Source organism: Lissotriton vulgaris, unplaced genomic scaffold (genome assembly GCF_964263255.1).
Source record: "Lissotriton vulgaris unplaced genomic scaffold, aLisVul1.2 SCAFFOLD_2393, whole genome shotgun sequence".
NCBI classification, from domain to species: Eukaryota; Metazoa; Chordata; class Amphibia; order Caudata; family Salamandridae; genus Lissotriton; species Lissotriton vulgaris.
The window spans coordinates 184,270-206,444 of NW_028249499.1; the positions used below are offsets into that span (position 1 = coordinate 184,270).

At 41.6% G+C, this 22,175-nt stretch overlaps 1 protein-coding gene across 1 annotated transcript in view; it reads left to right on the plus strand.

Annotated features, from left to right (window-relative positions):
• Window positions 1-22,175, plus strand: part of LOC147663557 (interleukin-1 receptor type 1-like) — a 222,025-nt gene that overhangs the window by 26,396 nt on the left and 173,454 nt on the right. Inside the window, exon 2 of the mRNA XM_086950361.1 lies at window positions 15,540-15,609. Coding sequence (XP_086806487.1) covers window positions 15,552-15,609 — 58 coding nt within the window. The 5' untranslated portion in view covers window positions 15,540-15,551. The remainder of the gene's footprint in view (window positions 1-15,539; window positions 15,610-22,175) is intronic.

The following is a 22,175-nucleotide window of genomic DNA, read 5'->3' on the forward strand; positions in this document are numbered from 1 at the left end:
ATACGCCCAAGCGCCACAGGGACATGACGAAAGCGCCTCTGCTACCTTTTTTAGAAAAAAAATATTTAAAAACATGACACTTTACCCCTTAAAATACAAATTTATCCATGTCTTTGCCTTTAGTGAAACATTAATTCACGACGCAAGGACACGACTGAAGCGCCTCTGGTCTTTTAATAAATAAATGAAAACGTACCACAATGCCTAAATAATAGACAACAGCTAAAGTCAACGCCTTCAAGTTCCAATAATAGGTATGCTGGGCTTCTTCATTAAGTAGCACGTGGGGCTTTTCCTCCATTAAGTAGCACGTTTGCCCATAATAATTAAAATCGACAAGTCCAGGATGATTCTCTATTTATTTCTGTCTTTATCATTTGAATTTTCAGGAGTCTATTGCATATGACTTTTTTAACCAAAGAGGGGTATATACAAAGCCCAAATCTTTACTAAAACACGCTCCGATGTGATTAATAACGAAAATCGGACCACATTCAAAAGAGAATCTCAAAGTAACCTTAAATCAAGTTATTGTCCTGATACGATGTTAACCCAAGAGGTACCTAAAACCATTGGAAACAGGTGCTTTCCGCAGTTGACCTTGCTTTTACATAAACATGAATAGCAACAGACAATATGGAGGGAGTAAGATTATACTAGGCTCCTTAATCTGGTATAATATGATTCAGTCCATGCCATACTACTCTCGTCCCCCCCTTTTTTTGCAACTCCCAAATCGAAATAGGAGTAATTGGGTATACAATACAACTGTTTCACAAGAATTGAGGGTTTGTAGACATTAAAGTAAACATAAGCCCCAGTAAACAAAAAGATGAAGAGATGCTATAGAACAAGAAAAATATGTATATACATAAACAATGTGTTTAAGTCAACTATCAATGTTTGTTTTTTGAAGGCCATCCTGGAGAATACATAAGTGTATAGCAAAAAGACATGTTGGAGGAATCTTGCACTAAAGAGTAAAAGCAATTTTTTGTTTTGTGTCATCCCCTCGAATATATAATTGTATGATGAAAATGATATGTATAATGAGGGTACTTAACCTGGTTATTTGTTCGGGTACAACTACCGTTTAACTAAACGAGACTAAAACACTATAGGTGTTCTTGTAGAAAAGAGTCAGAACATAATGCATTTTGAAATTAATCTATTGTGTCTCCACTCTCTAGGGAGATCATATTGACCCACTCACTACGACAGATAAATGTTGTCTTGACAAAGGTGGATAAAATTGTGGAAACCCACCGAAACGCGTCGACGCACCATAACAGTATAATTCATGACTCATACACCTTTGTTGATATGCTATTCTGTGGTGTGCACAACATAGGTGTTGGAAACAGAGTTGGAATATACATTTAGTACTGTACAAGCTTCATGTCTCACTGTGTTCTTTATGTTTCAATCTTGCTGGTCAATATTGAATGTCAAACAGTTTTATTGTTGTTTTTTTAAATTTTGCTACAGTGGTTCTTGTATGTCCACTTTTTTAACATTTGTATTTTCAATAAATTGTTAAGAATTCTTTTTACATTAGTGAATCTTTCTATTGTTTTTTTGACCTCCGTGCCTTGTTTATCTAGTTCTGTTCAAGGGAATTCTTTCTTTGTACATTGGTTGGTTGACCCTATTTCCCTTCACCTTGTTTAAGGGGTACCTCTCATACTCTTCCAGAATATTTATATTGATACAACCATCCAACAGAGAGTGCCTGATACATTGCTTGTTGTACATAAGAATATTGTGATCAAAATACCGTGATATAATAATATTGTAGTGAAAATATAGGCTACCAAATTATCATCATGGTAAAGGTATTCAGAATATTTTACTATTCTTAACTCCACATCTACATACCTGCAAGATGTGTTTTCATTAAATTTAATGCAAAAACAACAGTTGATGGACAGAATGCAGAACAATGTCATACATTCATCCCAGTACAGAGATCTGGGCCTAAATCCATGTTTATTTTGCACTCCACACCACCCCAGTTCAGACATGGCCATATGCAAATCAGCCTTGACCCTGTGCCTCATGGGAACAGTCCAGCCCGAACTGCCAAGCAATGTCTTTACTGGACTGGAATCAAGCATCCTAGAACCGGTTTCTGGCTATCTGCCGTCTTCAGCCAGGATAGCTTGACTCCGAGGTGTGCCCTTTTGGAGAAAGTAGTTAAACCTAGAGAAGAATGTGTACCGGTTGTTAGGACATACGATCCAATGGAAACCAAAATAAGGCAATCCATTTGGAAACATTGGTCCTTGTTATCAGATAATGAATTCCATTAGGAGAAAATCAAAAGTGAGAGCGGACACATAAGAATACAATCAATTGGAACGAACCACCATTCGAAACTACAATCATATCACATTCACCATACATTCGACACTTACACACTTAGCTTGAACATACCATATATACATTATCTACAAAAGGACAGGTATATCACTGGAACTGCCTTAGTAAAACAAAACATTCAGATTTTTGATTGACAAATAGTATAACATCAAAAGATATTCAAATTTCAAACAGTCAGTTATAAACAAATGAAGAGAGTCTATGGATGGATGTAACTCTTGAACCCAAGGGCAGACCAGTGAGAAGATGGGCCTACGCGTTTCGAATGCCCGATGACGCGGTGAATGTGATATGATTGTAGTTTCGAATGGTGGTTCGTTCCAATTGATTGTATTCTTATGTGTCCGCTCTCACTTTTGATTTTCTCCTAATGTTTTTTCTGCAAATGTACAAATGAATTTTATAAAATATTGTTAGTTTTCTAAATATAATAAAATTGCGACTAAGAAGCATCCCCTTTCTGGAATTTGATTTTCTGTTTGTGGAGGATTATTCATACCTTTAAGTTACGTTTATCAGTACTGGCACCTTCTTTTGTTATTTATGGTACCGGTATTATGGGCAGGGCAGTGTGCTTGTAGTTTGCAAATAGAAGCGTGATCGGACATTGTGACTTCCGGCATTGTGGCCAGGGCAGCGTTTGTGCACTTGTCTAAATAGAAAGTGAGTCGCGCTCTGAAAAGTTGAGTACGTTTTACGTAGCAAGCTAGGCAGTTTTAAGCTACCGATCTAGCCCAGTCCTTTGACAGCTAGAGGCTATGAAAAGATCTCCTCATAAAAAAAATTGTAAGAGTTGAATGGTGTTGAATTTATACCACTAAACAGTATGAATGACTGAATATGAGTTGTGAGCCACACAGTAATAAGACTGTTTGTCCTGTCTTATTTTTCCTACACATTTGTGAAAACGCTTTTTTCTCTATCAGCAGAAAGCTTAATGCTAAGTGAAGGCGAGAACTAATATTTGGAGTACCCCTGTATCCTTCTCAACCCCGGGGCGGCTGGTATGAACAACTAGGCTGACTTTGGGTAAACAAGGGTTATACACCATATCTTACATATGGCTAACAAACAGGAGGTTTACATGTTTTTAATTGGCTCTTTATGCCTGTTCTTCCTTGGCGGTTTACACAGAACGAGTGTCCAAAAGTGGAGTGGCGGCATATAAGTGCAGCCCTGATGAAACTGCTTAAATTGATATGGCAGTGAAACATGTCGGCACTGGCAATAGGTAATGGTATGCATGAATAGCTACCAGCCTTTTTAGTATTGAAGCATATAATCACTTCCCTATAAATAAAGTTGGTTAAGGGAACCCTATGCTGTGTTTTATGCACTTGTTTATGTTATATGTTTGTCACTAGCAGATGCCTCTGCTTTCCACTGTTTGTTACATATCTTTGGTTGTTTCTTTTGGACACTTCTTTTCCTTCTTTCTACTTTCTTTGAGAATCAAGTGACTACCGATGATGAGACAGGGGCTTGTCTGGAAATTACATACCAGTTAACCCATTGGTGGTGTTTCCGTGAGGTGTCATTTGTTTCTCACACATTTTTTCTAAGCAGAATTCAGTCCAACACTGGTGGTGTGGACCACTGACATTGACCTATATAGGTCATAGTACTTGTTGCTCTGTGTCACTGTCAAGGAGAATATGCTTTCCTTTTTAATGTTAATTTGGGCGGAGTACAGTGCAGTGTCCCCTCATAAATTGTAAAGGACATTAATAGGTATCAGTACATATTGATTGTTCTTGATTTAGTCACTGATATGTTTTGACGTCCGTGGACTGGGTCTTTTGTTGTATGATCCAGTGGTGGTGGGACTTAAATTTAAGGCATGTAGATGTGATGTTAGACAGGAGTGTGGGAAATTTGAGTAATTTGCTTTTGCATAATTATGCTGAATCTCAGGAAAATTACTCAAAATGAGATTCTGCAATTTGGCGCTATATTTTAGCGAAAAATGCACACTCAGGCCAGTTTTTCATGGAAGAATGCATTTCGCTCCAAAAATTGCCCAAAAACACAGTTGCTGGGAGCGATAGCTACTTGTGTTCTGTTATTCCTGCGTTATATTTGCTGACATAGGTGCCCTTTTACTCGAATTTATCCTTGGTCCCCTAATCCTCCCTGAATCCTTATTAAAAGGCTCTTCATCTACTATTCTTGACATCCTAGTCCCACACAGTTATGATATCATCCGTCAGGATTGTGCTAACTGTCTTGGGGTGGTCTTGCTTGTGTATATCGGACTAACCTATCTGTTAAACACTCACATTCTTCACCATTATCTGCATGCAAATATATGAAGATCAACGTCGCAACAGAAGACAGCGCTACCTGCACCGTGCACATGATCTACCACCTCCCAGGTGATAATCACACTTACATAGAACAAATCCTGGAGATCATCTCTAGCAACAGTGCACCACACAATAACGAGATTTTCCTTGGAGACTTCAACATTCATTGGAATGACTCAAATGATCAACTGGTGAACTGCTTCAAAGCCTTTCCTTGTGACCTAAACCTGTTCCAAGCCTGCAACAGCACTACTAATATTGAAGAGGCCACCTTAGACTTCATCATAGCCAAGGAATACTACATTCTACTGGACTTTCTCACCCTGTGACTGTGCCGACCACCACTGCATCACCTTCTCCATAGCGGGAAAAGTAACCATCTCTAAAGCCTAGCATATGGAAACCAAACATTGAGTTATAAACACTCTCAATGCAAAGATGCTATCCACCACTAGCCACAATCTCCCATCGCCTCCCAACGACACAGTGAATGCTCAAGGTCTCACTAAGCACTATTTTTTAACTCTATTTCCAACACCCAGGACTCCACCGCCACCAGCAATTAAAGAGAGTTCCAATAAGAAGATCCAACCTCTGGTTCAACTGTAGCTTCAATGAGAAACGCTGTGCCCATAGACTTGTAGAAAGATCTTTGAGTCTTACCCTCCTCTCTGTCTAACCTTGAACTCTATGGATAAAATAAAGTGTCTACAATAGGTGCATCAGAAGGGCCACATCATCATATTTCTGTCAGCAACCAGGCACCGCCTTCAACTGCCCCAAAACATTCTTTTAATTACTTAAACAACAAAATATCAGAAAATGCAATTCCACCACGTCAGATTCAACAACTCTACCTACTTATCAAACTTTTTGCTCCTTCTTTTTTGAGAAAACAAAATCAGTTGACCATGGTCTTCGAAATGCTGTGATTCTCTTACCGACTGAAACCCCGCCACAACAAACCTCCATTTTGCAGGAAGTGTGTCCTGGCAACCAGCTCCTCAAACCAAAAAGCAATACCTCTTGGTGGGTAATTCAGTAATTTAATAACTCTGACATCCTAAAGTTACTGACCTCTACAAAATACTCCAACCACTTAAATGGCCCTCTCCCCTACAAGCTCCTCAATGAGACTTCACACCTCCTTATACCGTTATGGATCAGAATCATAAATGCCTCCCTTACACAAGGATCTATGCCGGACTGCCTAAAAAGTGGTCAAGTCACACCTATTTTAAAAAAAGCCTGATGCTGACCTCTCGGAGCACAGAAACTATTGCCCCATTGCCAGCATCCCAACCCTAGCCAAAATCCTGGAAAAAATGTGTTCATCAGAAGCTCTGCAATCACATTGCTCATCACCAACTCTTCAACCAATGTTTCAGACCAGGTCACAGTGCTGAAACTGCCATGGTACACATTGTCGAAGACGTTCTACGCTTACCTGATCAAAATGAATCCTGTCTCCTAATCCTACTTGACTCATCATCAGCGTTTGACACGGTGAAACACAAGACTCTCCTGAACCTCTTAGAATACGGGATGGGTCTCTCTGGTACAATCTTAAAATGGTTTTGCTCATTACTACAAAACAGATTTCAAAGAGTCCTTATCAGTGATGCCTTATCTGACAAGGCGTCTGTCACAATCGGTGTAACCCAAGGCTCTTCACTTTCCCCCACTCTATTCAATATTTTACATGGAACCCCTAACCAAAATCCTCAAGCTTTTTAACATCTCGTGCCATGTTCTCTGATGGTACGGGACTTTACATGAAGATTGCCACTCCGGATTACATCAACACCCTCAAAAACATTCTTACAAAAACTCAACACAGGCTGACTATTAATCACCTCAAACCTAATGCCCTCAAATCCTAAATCCTAATAATCTCTCCAATAAACTCCACCTCTGAAATCAAAGACTGGCTTCCACTTCTCAGCTCCTTAAACTGTACTCCATGTATAGTTGATTCACCAAAATCTATAGGAATGACATTGGACAATAACCTCTCCCTGTTGAATCACATCAGTGCTACGACTAGAGGGCCAATTACCAACTCCATAATTAAGGAAAAGAATGCCCTTCTTGCCCAACTCAGATCTTAAAATAGTGGTTTGAGCACTCATTATCTCCAAACTTGACTTTGGGAATGCTAACCTCGTGGACCTACCGAAAGTAAAACTAACCCTCTGAGAGCTAAACTCTAAAAAGGATCACATCACCCCTGTCCTCCATTCCCTGAACTGGCTACCTTCTGAATCAAGGTTCCATCTCAAAATAGCCTGCATGACGTACAAAGTCATCTACCACAACACTCCTTGCTACCTGGTTCAGAAATAAATAATGTATTGGAAGAGAACAGATTGTCTTGTAGGAGTAGCTCCCTACTACTGAACCGTCAAAAATGTTACAAAAAGAATACTTACAACATTACTTTCTCTGGAATTGCAACAAAAATGTAGAACTCTCTTCCTCCGGAGACCAGGACCAACCCCTTATTGAATCTTCAACTTTTTTTTTTAAATGAGTTTACTGAATGGTCTCCTATCTGATGCAATTATCCATACCACTTTGATTCCACGGTTTTCCTGCACTCCCTTACTTTTGTCTTATCATTTGCTAAGGTTACTGCTTGTTTTATTATCCTGTGACTCTTTGTATTTGCCCTTTTTATTTTTCATTGTTATGCTGTACAGTGCTCTGATACCAATGTTGGTCAAGTTCACGCTACAAAAACTTCATAAATAAAAAAGAGTAATTAAGTGATATGGCATAAATTTGTGATTTCAGGAATTTCACAGAACAAGCGTAATGTGAAATTTCTGAATTTATGCTGAGGTAATATAAATTTTCAGAGGGCCTAGTGTTAAGTATTGTATAGTAAACCTTACCTGTAAATACCCAGCTTGACGATATTTTGCTAGTCAATATTTTTGTTGCAGAATGTGATTTATTCCAACATATTCTGGAACTACACCCCACCACCATGTCTGTTTCCTGCTGCTACATTTCTCCATCACAGTAGTTACAGACCAGCGCTGATACAGCCTTTTTTGGAGAAAAACCTCTGGCAGCTTGCTTAGAAACTCTGAACTTAAAGATGATTTTCAGCCATATTGCCAGAGGAAGAAAATCAGCCACAATTGCAAACAGAAAATTCAAGGCTGAAACTATATACATTTTTAGACTGCTCGGTTGAACTGATATGTATGTTAGTTGAATGATTCTTTTAATTCAGTGGCGGTTCCTCCACTAAGGTTGAGGAGCTTCGCCCCACTGCTTTTAAGCAGTGTCAATTAACGAAAAATAGAAATGATAACTCTTAAGTTATTATCATTTTATTTTTTCCTTGTTGCAGCAGCTTGGCGGGCAGGACGGGAGTGGGGAGGACTTGTTTGCACTTCCTAAAGTGCACGTGAATGTTTGGCTGGCCCTCTGGGGCTGATCAAACATTCATGCGCACTTTGCATATTCTCCACCTAGGCTGCAGTACAGCCTGAGTGGAGAACATTAAGGGTGGGCGGCCAGCTACGCTCCGTGCACGGAGTGTGCGTAGTGCCGCCTACTCCGCATTTTGCGGAGCGGGCGTAGCCAGGCGGCACTACGCACGCTCCGCAGACGGAGCGTAGCTGGCCGCCACCCGCCTCCCTCCCGCCCTTTCTAAATACTTTCAATTAAAGGAGTCAAATAATTAAAACGCACTTACCTTGCCCGCCGCTGTCCGCCGCGTCCCCGGGGCTCGCTATCTTCCGTCTTCCGTCTTCTTTACTAATGCGCATGCGCGGGCGGCCGCGCATGCGCATTTTCTCGTGAGAAATTCGCATGCGCGGCCGCCCGCGCATGCGCATTAGTAAAGAAGACGGAAGACGGAAGGAAGATAGCGAGCCCCGGGTACGCGGCGGGCAGCGGCGGGCAAGGTAAGTGCGTTTTAATTATTTGACTCCTTTAATTGAAAGTATTTAGGGAGGGCGGGTGGTGGGGCTGGCGGCCAGTGGTGTTTGCGTAGTGGGGCTACGCGGAGTGCGGAGGTGGGCGTAGTTTCTCGCCCACTTCGCGTAGCTCCGCGAAGCCCCACTCCGCCAACTCCGCCCAGGGTTAGAGAACATGCCCAGGCCCTCATTCTCTGGCTGAGCACCTACCTACGGCGTTCAGACCAATCACAATGCTGCATTACAGCGCTGTGATTGGCTCAGGCGAGCCTGGGTGCTTCCTAGCTGCTCTGTTTTGGATATGACAATGGAGAAAGCCGCGAGACACGGCGGTGAGATACGTTTTTGTATTCTTTACCCCCTCTCCCGGCTCTGTCCCCACCCGATCTGTGCCAGCCGCTACTGTTTAAACTCAAGTTCTTGTTAGTTGTTCCAGGATTTTGAGAGTTTACTTTCAGCAATACGAATAGGGAGTCTTATTGCAAAATTTAACTTGTCAAGGTCAGTTTGAAAGTTTTGCTAGATCCGTCTTTAACATATTTTAAGAGTTTTATTTTATTTATTTTTACCCTACCATGGGCAGATGGTTTTTGGAAAATGATTGAGGTATTTTTTATCTGTTACCTTTTTATGCTTGTGGTAAGCTGGCTCTGTATATGATATAATGGTCAAACACCGCTCAAGAAGACCCAGACCGATTTTAGTGGAAGCTTCAAAGGCCTGCCGCCTTTGCAATGTTACCCCCAGCCTCTGCTGCTAGCAGCAGATGGCAGCCTCTGGTTTTCACCCTCACTTTGGGTGGATAAACTCAAGAGAATAGAAGGTGTACCCAGCTATGTCAACTCTACCCCTAAGGTGGGGAAGGTGAGTTAAAGAACATCTTTCAGCGTCTGCCATCTTGAAGATGGGGAGATCCCGCCAATCAGGGCTAGGTCTTCCCTTTGAAGCACTGGTCCATCCCGGGGGAGAAGGTTTGACACCTCTGCCCAGGATGTGCATGGTTTCTGGTCCCAGAGAGCAGAGGCTCTCCAACCAGGGGTCCAGAAACATGTCTGTGTGTGGAAGGCTGCCTAAAGCCCGTCAGGTCAGTGACCACACCAGGGTCAGTAGGTTTTCAGGGGGCACCTCTGAGGTGCTCTCTGAGTACCTGTTTTAATAAATCTCACACTGGCATCAGTGCAGATTTATTACAAGGAGCTGCTTGGTGCCAAACTCTGCTGGGTTCAGTGAAGCCATCATGGTGCTGTGGAACTTCAGTTGTCAAGTTCCCAGCCCATGTACTCTCTATGACTTCTCTGGCCCTTACTATATTAGGGAAAAGACCCAATACTGTCCGAGCATATCTGCTCATGTAGATATTCCCACACCAGGGGATATAGTGCACCATGGTAAGGCCTGCTGGAGGAATGACTTGCCTATATATTCGGCAGCGCTACCTGGCATGGCACACAGATAGTGTGCCATGCCAACTTGGTCATTTTTTTACCTCACAGGGACATGCTATTTGCAGGGGCAGTGCCATGGTCCTAGTGAGGGGGGTCCCAGCGGACCCTCTTCTGCCTCCATGCCCTAGGTACCCAGGGTACTACTTACTAGGGACTTATGGTGGAGGGGGCAGGAATACCAATTATGGGCATGTTTTTAGGGAAAAAACACTGGTACTGGGTACCTGGACAGCAGCGACCCAGTACTCCACAGTCAAAGTTGCATCAAAAGCCAGGCAAAAAGTGTGTGTGTGTGGGTGTGCGTGGGGGGTACTGCAAAAGAACCTCATTTTCTCACAATTATGCTTTTGCTTTTAATTCCAATTTTCTGGGTGCCATGGAATGTGATTGAAGTCTCACTATGGTCACTGACCTAAGTGTAGTTCTGCAGTACTGTTGAGTGGTAAATAGAAAAATAAAATCTCTCAGCTGCTGCTACTAGATTTCCCAGGTGTCGGTTCTGAAATGTTGGCCAATTGATTATTGCGTGACACTTTCTTCTTGTAATAATAACCTGCATTTGAGTACCCCCGAACATTCTGTTGTAATAATAGATAGAAAATATGCTGATATCACAGTGGCAATACCCATAAAACTTATTGTACATCACAAAACGATGAAACGTATTAGAGTATTCCCCCAAAGATGCTTGCTCTTAAATGGATATTTATTCTTTGGACATTACCTTAATGTATTACTGCTTTTTCAAAATGTTTCCGGCATTGCGGGTCCATCTTATCCGTATTGATGTATTTCAATGAATCACTGAGCTTGAGGAGACAAGATTATAGCATAATTGTCATTAAAAGATCCGATGACAAATTGCATTCCATACTCAAATAGGTTTTCTGTAAATGTTTATTAGCTAATGGTTTGTAATGGAAAGCGCCTGGCAATTTAGGTATTTTTCTAAATGACAAAGGCAGAATTTACAAAGTCAACATTTTAATTCCATTTTACATCTACACTATATCCACCAAACAATCTCCACCCCAATGGCTGATTATATAAAACCATCAACGTGTATGGAAGTCTTTGCGTCTGATGGCATTCTGGTTTTCACTCTGATCACTCCTGCACATCCTTGGGTTTTTTGCATGTGTCCTGCTGTAATCCTCCTAAAGTCGTGTTATTGATAGCTACTGTATATATCTTTCTGTTTCAAGCATTTATTTTGTTTGTCACATTTTATTGGGAATAATCTGTATTACCATCTAATGAGTGAAAAAGTTGAACTTTTTTATTTGATGTGCATACCCTCTATCTTCACTGTGATCGGTTTTACGGCGCTACTCCCAGTATGGCTACCTGGGCCAGGTCTTGAAGGAATTTTACTTCAATGTTGCTAGATATGACATTGTCTGCACATAAGAGAGTATTAAGGATGTTCTTTTATTTTAAAGGTGATTTAGCTTGGCAATAGGAAGTTTGCAGCTGAAGCTCTTGGTCTTTCGACCTTTTGTAGCTGATCATGACCACTTCTCAAACATCTGACTCATATAGGAAGCTCAGGAATGCTTCTCTTATTCACTGATCAATGTCTGTCCCCTCAGCTTCTTTCAGGTTTTCGCTAAAAGGTTAGTTATCAAAATCTTCAAGCTTTCTCAGATTAACAATGGCCAGCTTCTTTGATCGTGAATAAGCTAGCACATGCCATCCCGGTCTCTTTTGACCTCCTCATCCCTATATTTTATGTGTTCGCCATTCCTATTGATTGTCATAATGCATTTATGTTCCACCGAGTTCAAAATATTGCAGCTAGTCAGCCTTAGGCCTAACTATGAAAGATCAGGTGATGTCTACCATTGGCACCTGCTTATTATGTTATGAGGCTACTGCGAAGAGTTTTCCCAATGCTCCCACTTGCAATATGTAAGACCTTAGTCCAGGTGCTGGTGATTATTCGCCTGGACTATGGCAATTCCCTTCTGGCCGCGATCAACAAATCTCTCCTGGATAAACTCCAGGTGGTTCAGAATACAGCGGCGTGCCTAATTCACAATCTACCAGCAAGATCTGCCTTGGTTCCTTTACAGAATGCACTATACTGGCTGCTGGTGAGAAACCGAATCACTTTCAAAATCTGCTGCCTAGTGCATAAAGCGCTCAATGGCAAGGGACCAAGATACTTTATGGAAAAACACATTCCCTATTGACCAATAAGGTCTCTAAGATCTATGAACAAATCACTACTTACTATACCTTGTATCAAGAAATCCCACTCGAGAGGCTGAGCATTTACATTTTTAGCCCCCCATCTTTGGAATAATCTTCCCCTACACATAAGAGAATGTACTGCCCATCACATTTTTATGAAATGACTAAAAACTGAACTATTTTAGTATCCTAGGCCACTGTCGAGGTCTTTGTTTCTGCTGCGTTAAGATATTCCTTTGGGGGTGATTCATGTGCATTATAAAAAACTAAATTAATAAAATATTAGGGAGTGTGGAATAGGCATGGGCGGAAAATCCGTTCCGCTCGCGGATTTTGCGGATTTTCGGGAAATCCGCAATCCGCGAGATTTGCGAATTTCCTGAAAAATCCGCAAATCCGCGAGCAGCGGATTTTGCTCGCACTGCTCGCACTGTTCGCGTGAGTTCGCGCCCCGCGAATAAGTGCGAAATTGCAGAAATACGATTTTAGCAAAACTGAAAGTAACTACTTACCAGGTTCAAAAGTTCAGGCTCATCATTAGTAGCCATTTCCTGTAGTGCTTCCTGAGGGGCCCCTCCAGAGTTCAGTTGCCAGTTGCAACTATTATGTGACCCTGCTCTGAACCTCAGAATAGTTACACATATGCCACAAAGGTCCTGAATTACAGCTAAGGGAGACAAGCAGGAGCCAGGCTGGAAGTTAAAATCCATTAATCAGCCCCTAATTCATTATTGTCAGTTGGGGCAGGGCAGGTGTTGTAACTAATTTTGCAACAATGAAAGCACTTAGCAAGTGCAAAAGATCACTAATCAGGGCGCACTAAGGAAGCAGGTGCCAGCTAAAAAAATATTCTGTGACACATTAATCAGCCCCAAATTAATTCAGGTCACTTGAGGCAGGGAAGGTGTGCTTTGCTTTGCCAAAAATAATGTACACTGGACAACCAGAGGGTGTGGTGATGAAACAGAGGGTGGCATGGGTGGGCCAGAGGGTGGCATGAGTAGTCAGAGAGTGGCAGTGGTGACAGAGAGTGGCAGTGATGAAGAAGAGTGTCCCAAACAGGTTGGACACGTAGAAACAACAAGTTCGCAAAACTTGCGACCCGACAGGTAAGTTCGCAAATTGCGAAATTGTAAAAACCCTCGCGAACTGGCAGAAACACGGGCGAACACACAAAAAAAAAAAAATCCGCAAATTCGCGGGAATTCGCGGATTTTGCGGATTGCGAGTTTGCAAATCCGCAAATTCGCGGATTGCCAATCCGCAAAATCCGCTCATGCTTAGTGTGGAAGCGTGTTCCAGTACTATCAATACTGGTGGCAGATAGCTAAGTAAAGGATATCTTTTTATTGCAGTTGTGCTTTCATCTTGTAAATCTGACCAGGTTTCTAACTTGGGATAATTTACTGATCGGGCTGAATGATTTTTCATTTAGTCAACTTCTTCATTGAAGGCTAGTGGTAGCTAAACCTTTACGGCACAGAGCAGACAGGCTTAACGTAGGGAAATATGTAAAGTGTTTATGCAGCACCAAATTAGTTAGAATTCAACATGCAAAACAATAAACATCCCAAGTTGAATTAGGAAAAATTTAGTCAAAATTAATAGAACACATTACATCAAAACGACTAAAATCCAACACAGGAACTGGAGATATATATATTTTTTTATTATTACGTTTTAAGTAGGAATAGCACCAAGATGCATAAAGTGACTGTGTTAGAAATGGGGTATCTAGTTGGCAGAGGTATGCACCCTGTCCAAGTAGGGACCACCCCTAGAGTCAGGCAAAGCTAGATACATACTAAAAGATGACCTGTGCTCACCCTCTAGTAGCTTGGAACAGAGCAGTCGGGCCTGTCTAAAGAGGCAATGTGTAAAGTATTTGACTCACACAGACACACACACACACACAACCCCCGCCCCATTCCACTGGTCTGTTTAGGTGTCATTCATAGTTTTCCTGTCTCCCACTCCACAGCTGGAAGCAGTGGGTTAGCCCACTTTATCTATAGGCTGTTTTGCACAGTGAGTGACAGCATTTTGCTTGATTAGTTGTGCAGAGCCACCTCAAAATGAGTGAACTTCAGAGTCAGCACTGGAGTACCTTCGCTGCTGGTCCAGTCCTTTATTTTTATACTTTAAGTGTTTGTAATTTTTTTCTTTTTATATTTCAAATGTTTGGAAAAAAATAAATACATAAAGAAACAAACATTGCATGGGGCCAAGTTCTGGCCTATTGGCTTTGCCAGTGCTTATTTAAATAAACATAGTGTTATATAGAGATTAAGAACATCTTTACACAATTTTGGAGGTGCATCATTGGGCCTTGCTGCTTAAAATATGTATGCCTGGAAAAAAAACCTACTTCACTGTTCAGTACAGTAAACATTTAATACAGAGGGTTATCTCAAAATGCTTCTGGGGCCGTAAATAAGACAAACTTTTTTTAGCTGCGAAGCCTGGTCAGATAAAATACAGCTGGTTACTAGACATACCGGAATTATGAATTTGGGGGCTAACACCATAATTCTGCAGTTTTCCCACATACATTTTGACAGGTTAATCTTGCTGAAATGTGTCATGGGGTAACAATGCCCACTAAATATTTGTGTTGTAATCACTGAAACCCACATGTAATTATTCATTATCCGGAATAAAAACTGAATTGGGAGCTTTTCATTGCATCTGGTGTATTTTGATCCAGTGGGGTCTGATGTCATTGGGTGAAATAAATATCTGCCCAGATGCCGGCACCTGGAAGGAGGACCGAAATCTTTAGACATTGTTTATTGGTGACTTTGCAGACGCTCGAGCAGTATTAATAACAGTTATTTGCAATGTCACAGATTAGGCAGTTTTTTTAATACTTTGTAAATAAAATGTGTAAAAAAGGATAATTGAGAGTGTCATTACTCTAAAATGATCATTTAAATATGTGTTTGATTGGGTAATTATAAATTTCATTCAACACCTATTCTGTTATTTTAAATGTTAATGATTCGAAAATGGCAGTGACTAACATGGTTTTAATTCTTGTAAATTACCGGCTGACTTCTTGTTGTGAGTTGTCTTATTTTTATAAATATGATAATAGGTTTATAAGATGTGCAGTTTATATCAATTACCTAAATACCAATTCAATTTTATGGCAGAATTGGTCCATTGAGATGTCTGTGAGTGGAAGTGAAAAAACAATATTTCAGAAATTTGTCAGAAAATGTAAAAATTAAACGTTTCAGCGCTCCAATCATGTTTGTTTGATTTCTTTGCAGCATAAGGTTACAATGGCATTTCTGGTGGCAGTCTGCATAGCCCTGCTCTGTCTTTCTCAATTCAAGGCAGGTGAGTACATTCTACCAATGCACTACTATCTCATTCACTCAAGGCTTGTTGTATTTTTTTCTGAGCTTTGATATGAACATGTTCATATTGCAAAATTTCCAAGATTGGCACCTTGTAAAAACTGAAGGTTTTCCTTGTTTCTGTTTCTGCTGACTCATTTGCATCAACGGCGCATGTTTCCTCAGCATTACAACACAGACATTCCTCTTTCCCTTGCTTAACCTGTCAATGCGGTCACTTAAAGATCTGTTCAGCTTTTGCTGGTTCATTCTTAGCCTCTGCATTGACTCCTAGAATACAAACATAAGCATTGCGTTTGAATAGCCAACACTTGTGTCCCAAGAGGAGGATGAGAGTAGCTTGCTGTTCTCCTACTTTACTAATTCATAGCTTTCAAACTTCTGGACCACAGAATAAATATTCTGCAAAGTCTCTGATCTAAAAAGGAATTGATAATTTGTTTAATGCAAATTAAGAATATTAATGCACTATCTACATTCTTGAGAAGTCCTTAGTTTAAATTTTCACAAAGGTTTATGTTAAACACAAAATGTCCTGATATCACCAAAGGACCAATCTCTACACGTGTACCTTTTTGCTGTCAAATCATTAAAGTCTTTAACAATTATGTCTTTCATGTGGTTGCATTAATAAAGGGAGTTAATAAAAACATTCTCATGGAGAATTTGGCACTCGCCTTTTAGAACACATCCATGCTGATCAGTTATGAACGACTTCCCTCCGTTGTGGTTTGGGAAAATATTACCTATTAATGATAACTTACTTTCACTGAACACTAGTAAGGACATGTTAGACCTGGCATCCTTGGCATGGTTCTCCCCTAACTTTTTGCCTTCAACCCTCCTCTTTTGCTACCTTCGTTTTTGCTGGCTTTAGGACTCTGTGCATGTTACCGTTGCTAACCAGTGCTAAAGTGATTGTCTTCCCTCCTTAAAACAAGGTAGAATTAGCTTACACCCCATTGGCACATTTAGTGGACTTCTAAGTCCCTATTAAAGTGGTCCAACATGTACCGAGGGTCTTTAAAAGTAATGGCACTTGTGGGTCAGCAGCACATATTGTCCCGCACTCTTAAGTGGCCCTTCAGACATGTCTCTGCCTGCCATTACAGCTTGTACGAGTAGTTTTTAAACTGGCATTTCGACCTAGGAAAATAAACTTTTGGCTAGGCCGAAACCTTCCTTTTTAATGTTTATGTCACCCCTAGGGTATTCCATGTACACCCAAGAGGGCAGAGTGCAGTATATTTAAAAAGTAGGACGTATACTTTTAAGTTTTACATGTCCCTATAGTGAAAAACTTCTAGTGTCATTTTTCACTACTGCAAGGCCTAGCTCTCCCATAGGATAACATTGGAGTTATCTTATTACATTTAATAGGTTGTAATTTACAATTGGCAATATGTGGAAAAGTGGAGTTTGGTGTAAAAACAAAATTGTAATTTATCTTTAATGGTGAAGTCAGATTTTTACACAGTTCTGAAAAGTCCACTTTTAGCAAGTTAACCAAACTAGGGCAACCCAATATTCCCTTTGGGGCTTGGGTATTAAAAATGACGTAAATACTATTGCCAAAAAGGGATTTGTTCTTTGGTAAATATTGAAACTATTATGTTAATTGTTCAGGATGTACATACATGGCATCGTAAATATGTCAACTAATCCCTTGTGAACACTTAGTATTTATGTGACATTTAGAAAGTTCCCATTTTCTTGTTCTATCAATTTGACGCCTGCAGCCTGTTCATGGGCCGCATGACTAGGTGTAACTGGCAGTTGGTCCGTGTGTATTGCTCCTAGACAGTGAGACAAAGGGAAGATAAGTGTTGGCAGGATGGATCACTCTGAGTTAACGAGGGCGAAGAGCTCTCAACTACTTACACATCACAAAGGCACTGCCTGAATACTCTCACAAAGGGATTGTCACTATTCTCTTGTGACCCCAAACATGCTGAGGCCAGGACCGGGAGGGAGGGAATGCCTGACACCTCATGGGGGTGGAAACCTCCAAAAGCTTCCTCAACTTCAAAGTGGGCACCAGGCATAAACATTGGACCTCAGACCCCAACTCTACAGTACACCTCTGGACTGACACTCTGCTGGACTGCTATTTGAAGGACTACTGACTTGCTGCCTGCTGCTCTCTTGCTCTCTTGCCTGGATGAGAAAGACTGGACCTACATCTGTTGAATACAGGACCCCAGAGTGATGCCAATGGCTAGTTGGCTGGCCTCCTGATTAGACCCTCAGGGACAGAGGGCTCTTACAACCTTGAACCCAGCACCTGGATTCTGTCATTTGTGAGTCCTACCTTGACAAGTGGTGCCACCTTAGTCTTGGACCCTTGGAAGTGGGACAAAGGTGCTCTGCCAGCCCACTACTGGATCCAGCAGAACTGATGCATCTCCTCTGCTGCGTAGCCCTAACTAGAACCAAAGCATCACATGTGCTGGATGGGCTTTCCTGATGCAAATACTTTGCATCGCAGCACGCAGCTCCAACGGGAACCGCTGCTGCGCAAGGCATCCCTGATGCAGGTCCTCACATCGTAAGTCTCTCATCAACGGCAGACTTGATGATGAAGACGACACAGGACTCCGGATCGCAAGCCTTACAGCTTCTTTGGAACCAGCCGGTGCGGGACGCATCCTCAACGCAAAACTCTGTATTGAAAGCCCCTTTGTTGACAGCCTCCTCAACGACTACACAGGCCCTCACATCGAAGCCTTGCAGCTCCTCAGAACCAACACTGCATAAGTAATTAATACAGGACTAGCAACTCTTTGCAACTGTGGTATAAGGTACTCTTGTTCAGCTGGCATAACTAGGTCCCTGTAGCCAGCCCATACTCCATCGCGGTTGGCCTGAAGTTATGACTTTGTCCCTGTCTGTGGTGACCAGATAACAACAGTTGTGCGTTTTTGGCTCCATTGTCACTTAAATGTTTAAAACTCCATATCACCATTTCTACTGATTGGCATTTTGTCTTGTTTCATTCATTCAATTTTTGGGGAATTTTTTATGTGCTGTGTTTTTACGTTATTACTGTTTGAAGTTTTGCACAAATACTTTACTCTAAGTTAATCCTGACTGCTCTGTACCAAGCAACCAAAGGGTTAAGCACAGGTTAATTTGGGGGTATGCTTCTGACTTCATCCTGACAAAGGTTGTGAATGCTGCTTGAGTAGGGTTTTGCCCACGCAACCAGTAACCCAGTTTCTTACAACATGAATGTTCTTATTTTCATGGTCCGATTTTCCCACAATTCTTATTTTGTCAAACATGATTGCCATAAATGGCCTGCTAGGGTTTATTCTTATTTTACCACTTTTATTCTTATGTTTCTAAAATTGAGTATGGGAGGCCTGTTTGGCTGTTGCACTCTGTAAAGAAGCTTCATGTCTTGAACCACAAGGTTTTAGTAATAAAAATGCCCAGCAACTATAGTGTTCATTCTAGACGTCATGCTCAATGCCTGAGTGACATCAGTGGTTAAAAAAAAATATATATATATCTACACACACACACATATATATATATATGAACAAGGCGGACTTACGCTGAAACGCGCCAGGACCAATTAAGTGTGTTTAAAGAAGCTGCAGTGTTTTGGACGAAATAAAAGTCTGCTTTCTGCATCAGACGGAGTAGGGCTCTGTTATTGTTTGCAAGAGATTGCCTTTTATCAGGATTTCCATTCCTGCCTTAGGAGCCCGCCCTGCAGGTTCGGAGCCCCCGGAAAAATGGAACCCTTGTGATAATTTGAATGAGGGGGATGAGCCGCTTACCAATGCTGCCAGCCTCTAAAGGACTTCCATAGGCCATGTGGCAGTTCGTTTGGGAAGAAAGGGAGAGGTGAGAGGTGACTTCCTCTCTCCTGCAACTCCGCAGCGCTAGCACAAATTGAAGACACTGCTGCCTGGTGAGACATTTGGCAAATAAATATATTTCACGCATCAAGCTGATGGCAGAATGTATTTGTTGAGATGAAGACTCCACACGGAAAGTTGTGAACAGGAGTTTATTTGAACGAGATCCTTCAGTGCCATCCACTGGAGTGAGCTCACCAACATTCTAATGTGAGCTTCACTCCAACATTCAAAGGTAAGCTATACCAACAGAGGGGAAAGGGAAGGGGGGGGGCACCGGAGATGAGAGAGGGAACGTGCCAAGTTACAACACACCTCCCTATGTAAGGGCAGAGAACTGGGATAAAGGGTTACAAAAGGCATGAGTGGTTTAGGAACCAAGGGATTGACCTGGAAAGCAAACACAGGTTAAATACCAAGCAGAAGGTTCGCAAACAATGCATACGATGGAACATAAGTTATATATCTTCTTAAGTCAGTTGCACCAGAGTACGTTTACAGAGAAACACAAAAGCAATACATGTGACAAAATCAATACTTTACATGCTATAATCAGCTTGCCATGCTGGACACCTACGTTGACGTGCTATTCTTCCCATACTAGGATCAACCAGCTGTTCTCCCGCATCATTGTTGCTAGAAGGTTGGGAAACATGAACATTAGTGCAATGAGCCAATCTATCCATGCTCCATAAATTACCATCTTCTAACAGGACAGAATTATTATGGACTTCCTTGATCCTAAGGGGTTTAGAGAAGGAGGAAGATTTGGACTTTAACAGGGTTGGTTTTTTGACAACCACCCAATCCCCAACCTTCCACTTCCTAACAGATGTGCCCCACTTTGCGTCATAATCATTCTTGTACTTGACTTGATGTTCTTCGACTCTCTCCCTTACAGTGTTCCTGTCTACCCACACAGAGGACCCTCCATTAAGCCAGTTAGGAGTCAGTTTGGAACCTGGGTTTCTTCCTTTAAGAGAAGTAAATGGGGATACACCCGACACAGAATTGGGGGTGATGTGATAGGACCACAACATTTTCCTTAAGCTGTCCTCAATAGTCTCTTTGTTTGACAAGGCAAGTTGAAAAGAGTCCTTAATCATTCTGTTGGCCCTTTCCACTAGACCATTGGATTTGGGGGAGTACAGAGGAGTTTTTATGTAAATAACAGACAAACTGTTCAGGAACTCTCTCATCTCGTCCGAAGTAAATTGCACGCCATTGTCCGTAATTAACTCGCTGGGTATGCCTTCTTTTGAAAAGGAATCCTTTAAAAACTCAATGAGATAGACTGTGGAAATGGAAGGGACAAACTCGGTCGTTATCCAGTGCGAGTGGTAGTCAATCAAGACGAACATACATTTTTGAGATTGATTTAACAAATTCAATGGCCCAATAATGTCCATACCCAGTTAATCCCAAGGTTTGGTGGGAACAGTGACCGGAATTAATGGAGCCTTGCGGACATCACTGGCCCCACATGCAATACAATCTTTTACTAGTTCTTCAATTTGTGTGTCCATTTTAGGGAACCAATAGTTTTGACAAATTTTACTTTTGGTTAAGCTTCGTCCCGGATAACCTTCATGAGCGATTTGTATGATGCAATCCCTCATACCAGTCGGGGGAATTATTTTATTCCCTCTCCAGACCAGGTCTTCAATTATGGACAACTCATCCTTCGCGTTCCAAAATTCCTGGAGGTCTTCTGGCACTTCATTTTCTTTCTCTGGCCAGCCCGTGGTGATCATGTCTTTCAATTTTCCCAAAACCTCGTCTTCTTGAATAGATTTCAACCATTCTTCTTTCTTAATGGCTGGAATATCGATAGCCAGGATGGTTTCTTCTTCCTCTATTTCTTCTGGTACATCAACTTTCAGCGGCATGCGCGAAAGACAATATGCCAAGGAATTTCTTGAGCCTGGAACATGCACAATAGAATAGTTGAACCCCTGCAGACCTAACACCCACTTTGAGATGCGTGGAGTGGTGTTCTCTAAGTGTTTGTTAGCAAACAACGGAATCAATGGCTTGTGATCCGTTTTCAGGCAGAAGGGAATTCCCCACAGGAAGTACTTGAAATGGCGTATAGCCCAGTAACACGCCAAGGCTTCTTTCTCAATGGTGGAGTAGTTCACTTCCGCAGTCTTCAGAGTTCTTGAAGCGAAAGCTATTACTCTCTCTTCGCCATTTACCACTTGGATCAAAGATGCACCTAGACCCTTGTTACTTGCATCTGTTGACAATGTGGTCCTGGCATTTGGATCAAAAGTGTGTAAGATGGGTGCCTCCGAAATGGCTTCTTTGATGAATTTGAAGGTTTGTTGGTGCTCCGTGCTCCATTCAAATTTGGTTCCTTGTTTCAATAACTCCCTGAGAGGTTGGACTTGGTCTGCAAAATTCTTCACAAACTTTGACATATACTCGACCAGGCCCAAAAAGGATCTCAGTTCATCTTTATTTGAGGGAGCCGGTGTGAGTTTCACTGCATCTACCAGGCTGGCCTTGGGTTTAATTCTTTCACTTGAAATTGTGAGCCCCAGGTACACCACTGTTTCCACGCCTATCTTGCATTTATCCTTCTGAGTAGTGACACCCGCATTGCTGAGTTTATACAATACTCCCTCCAAGATTTTGTTGTGCTCATTTTCGGTAGCTCCATAGATCAGAATAT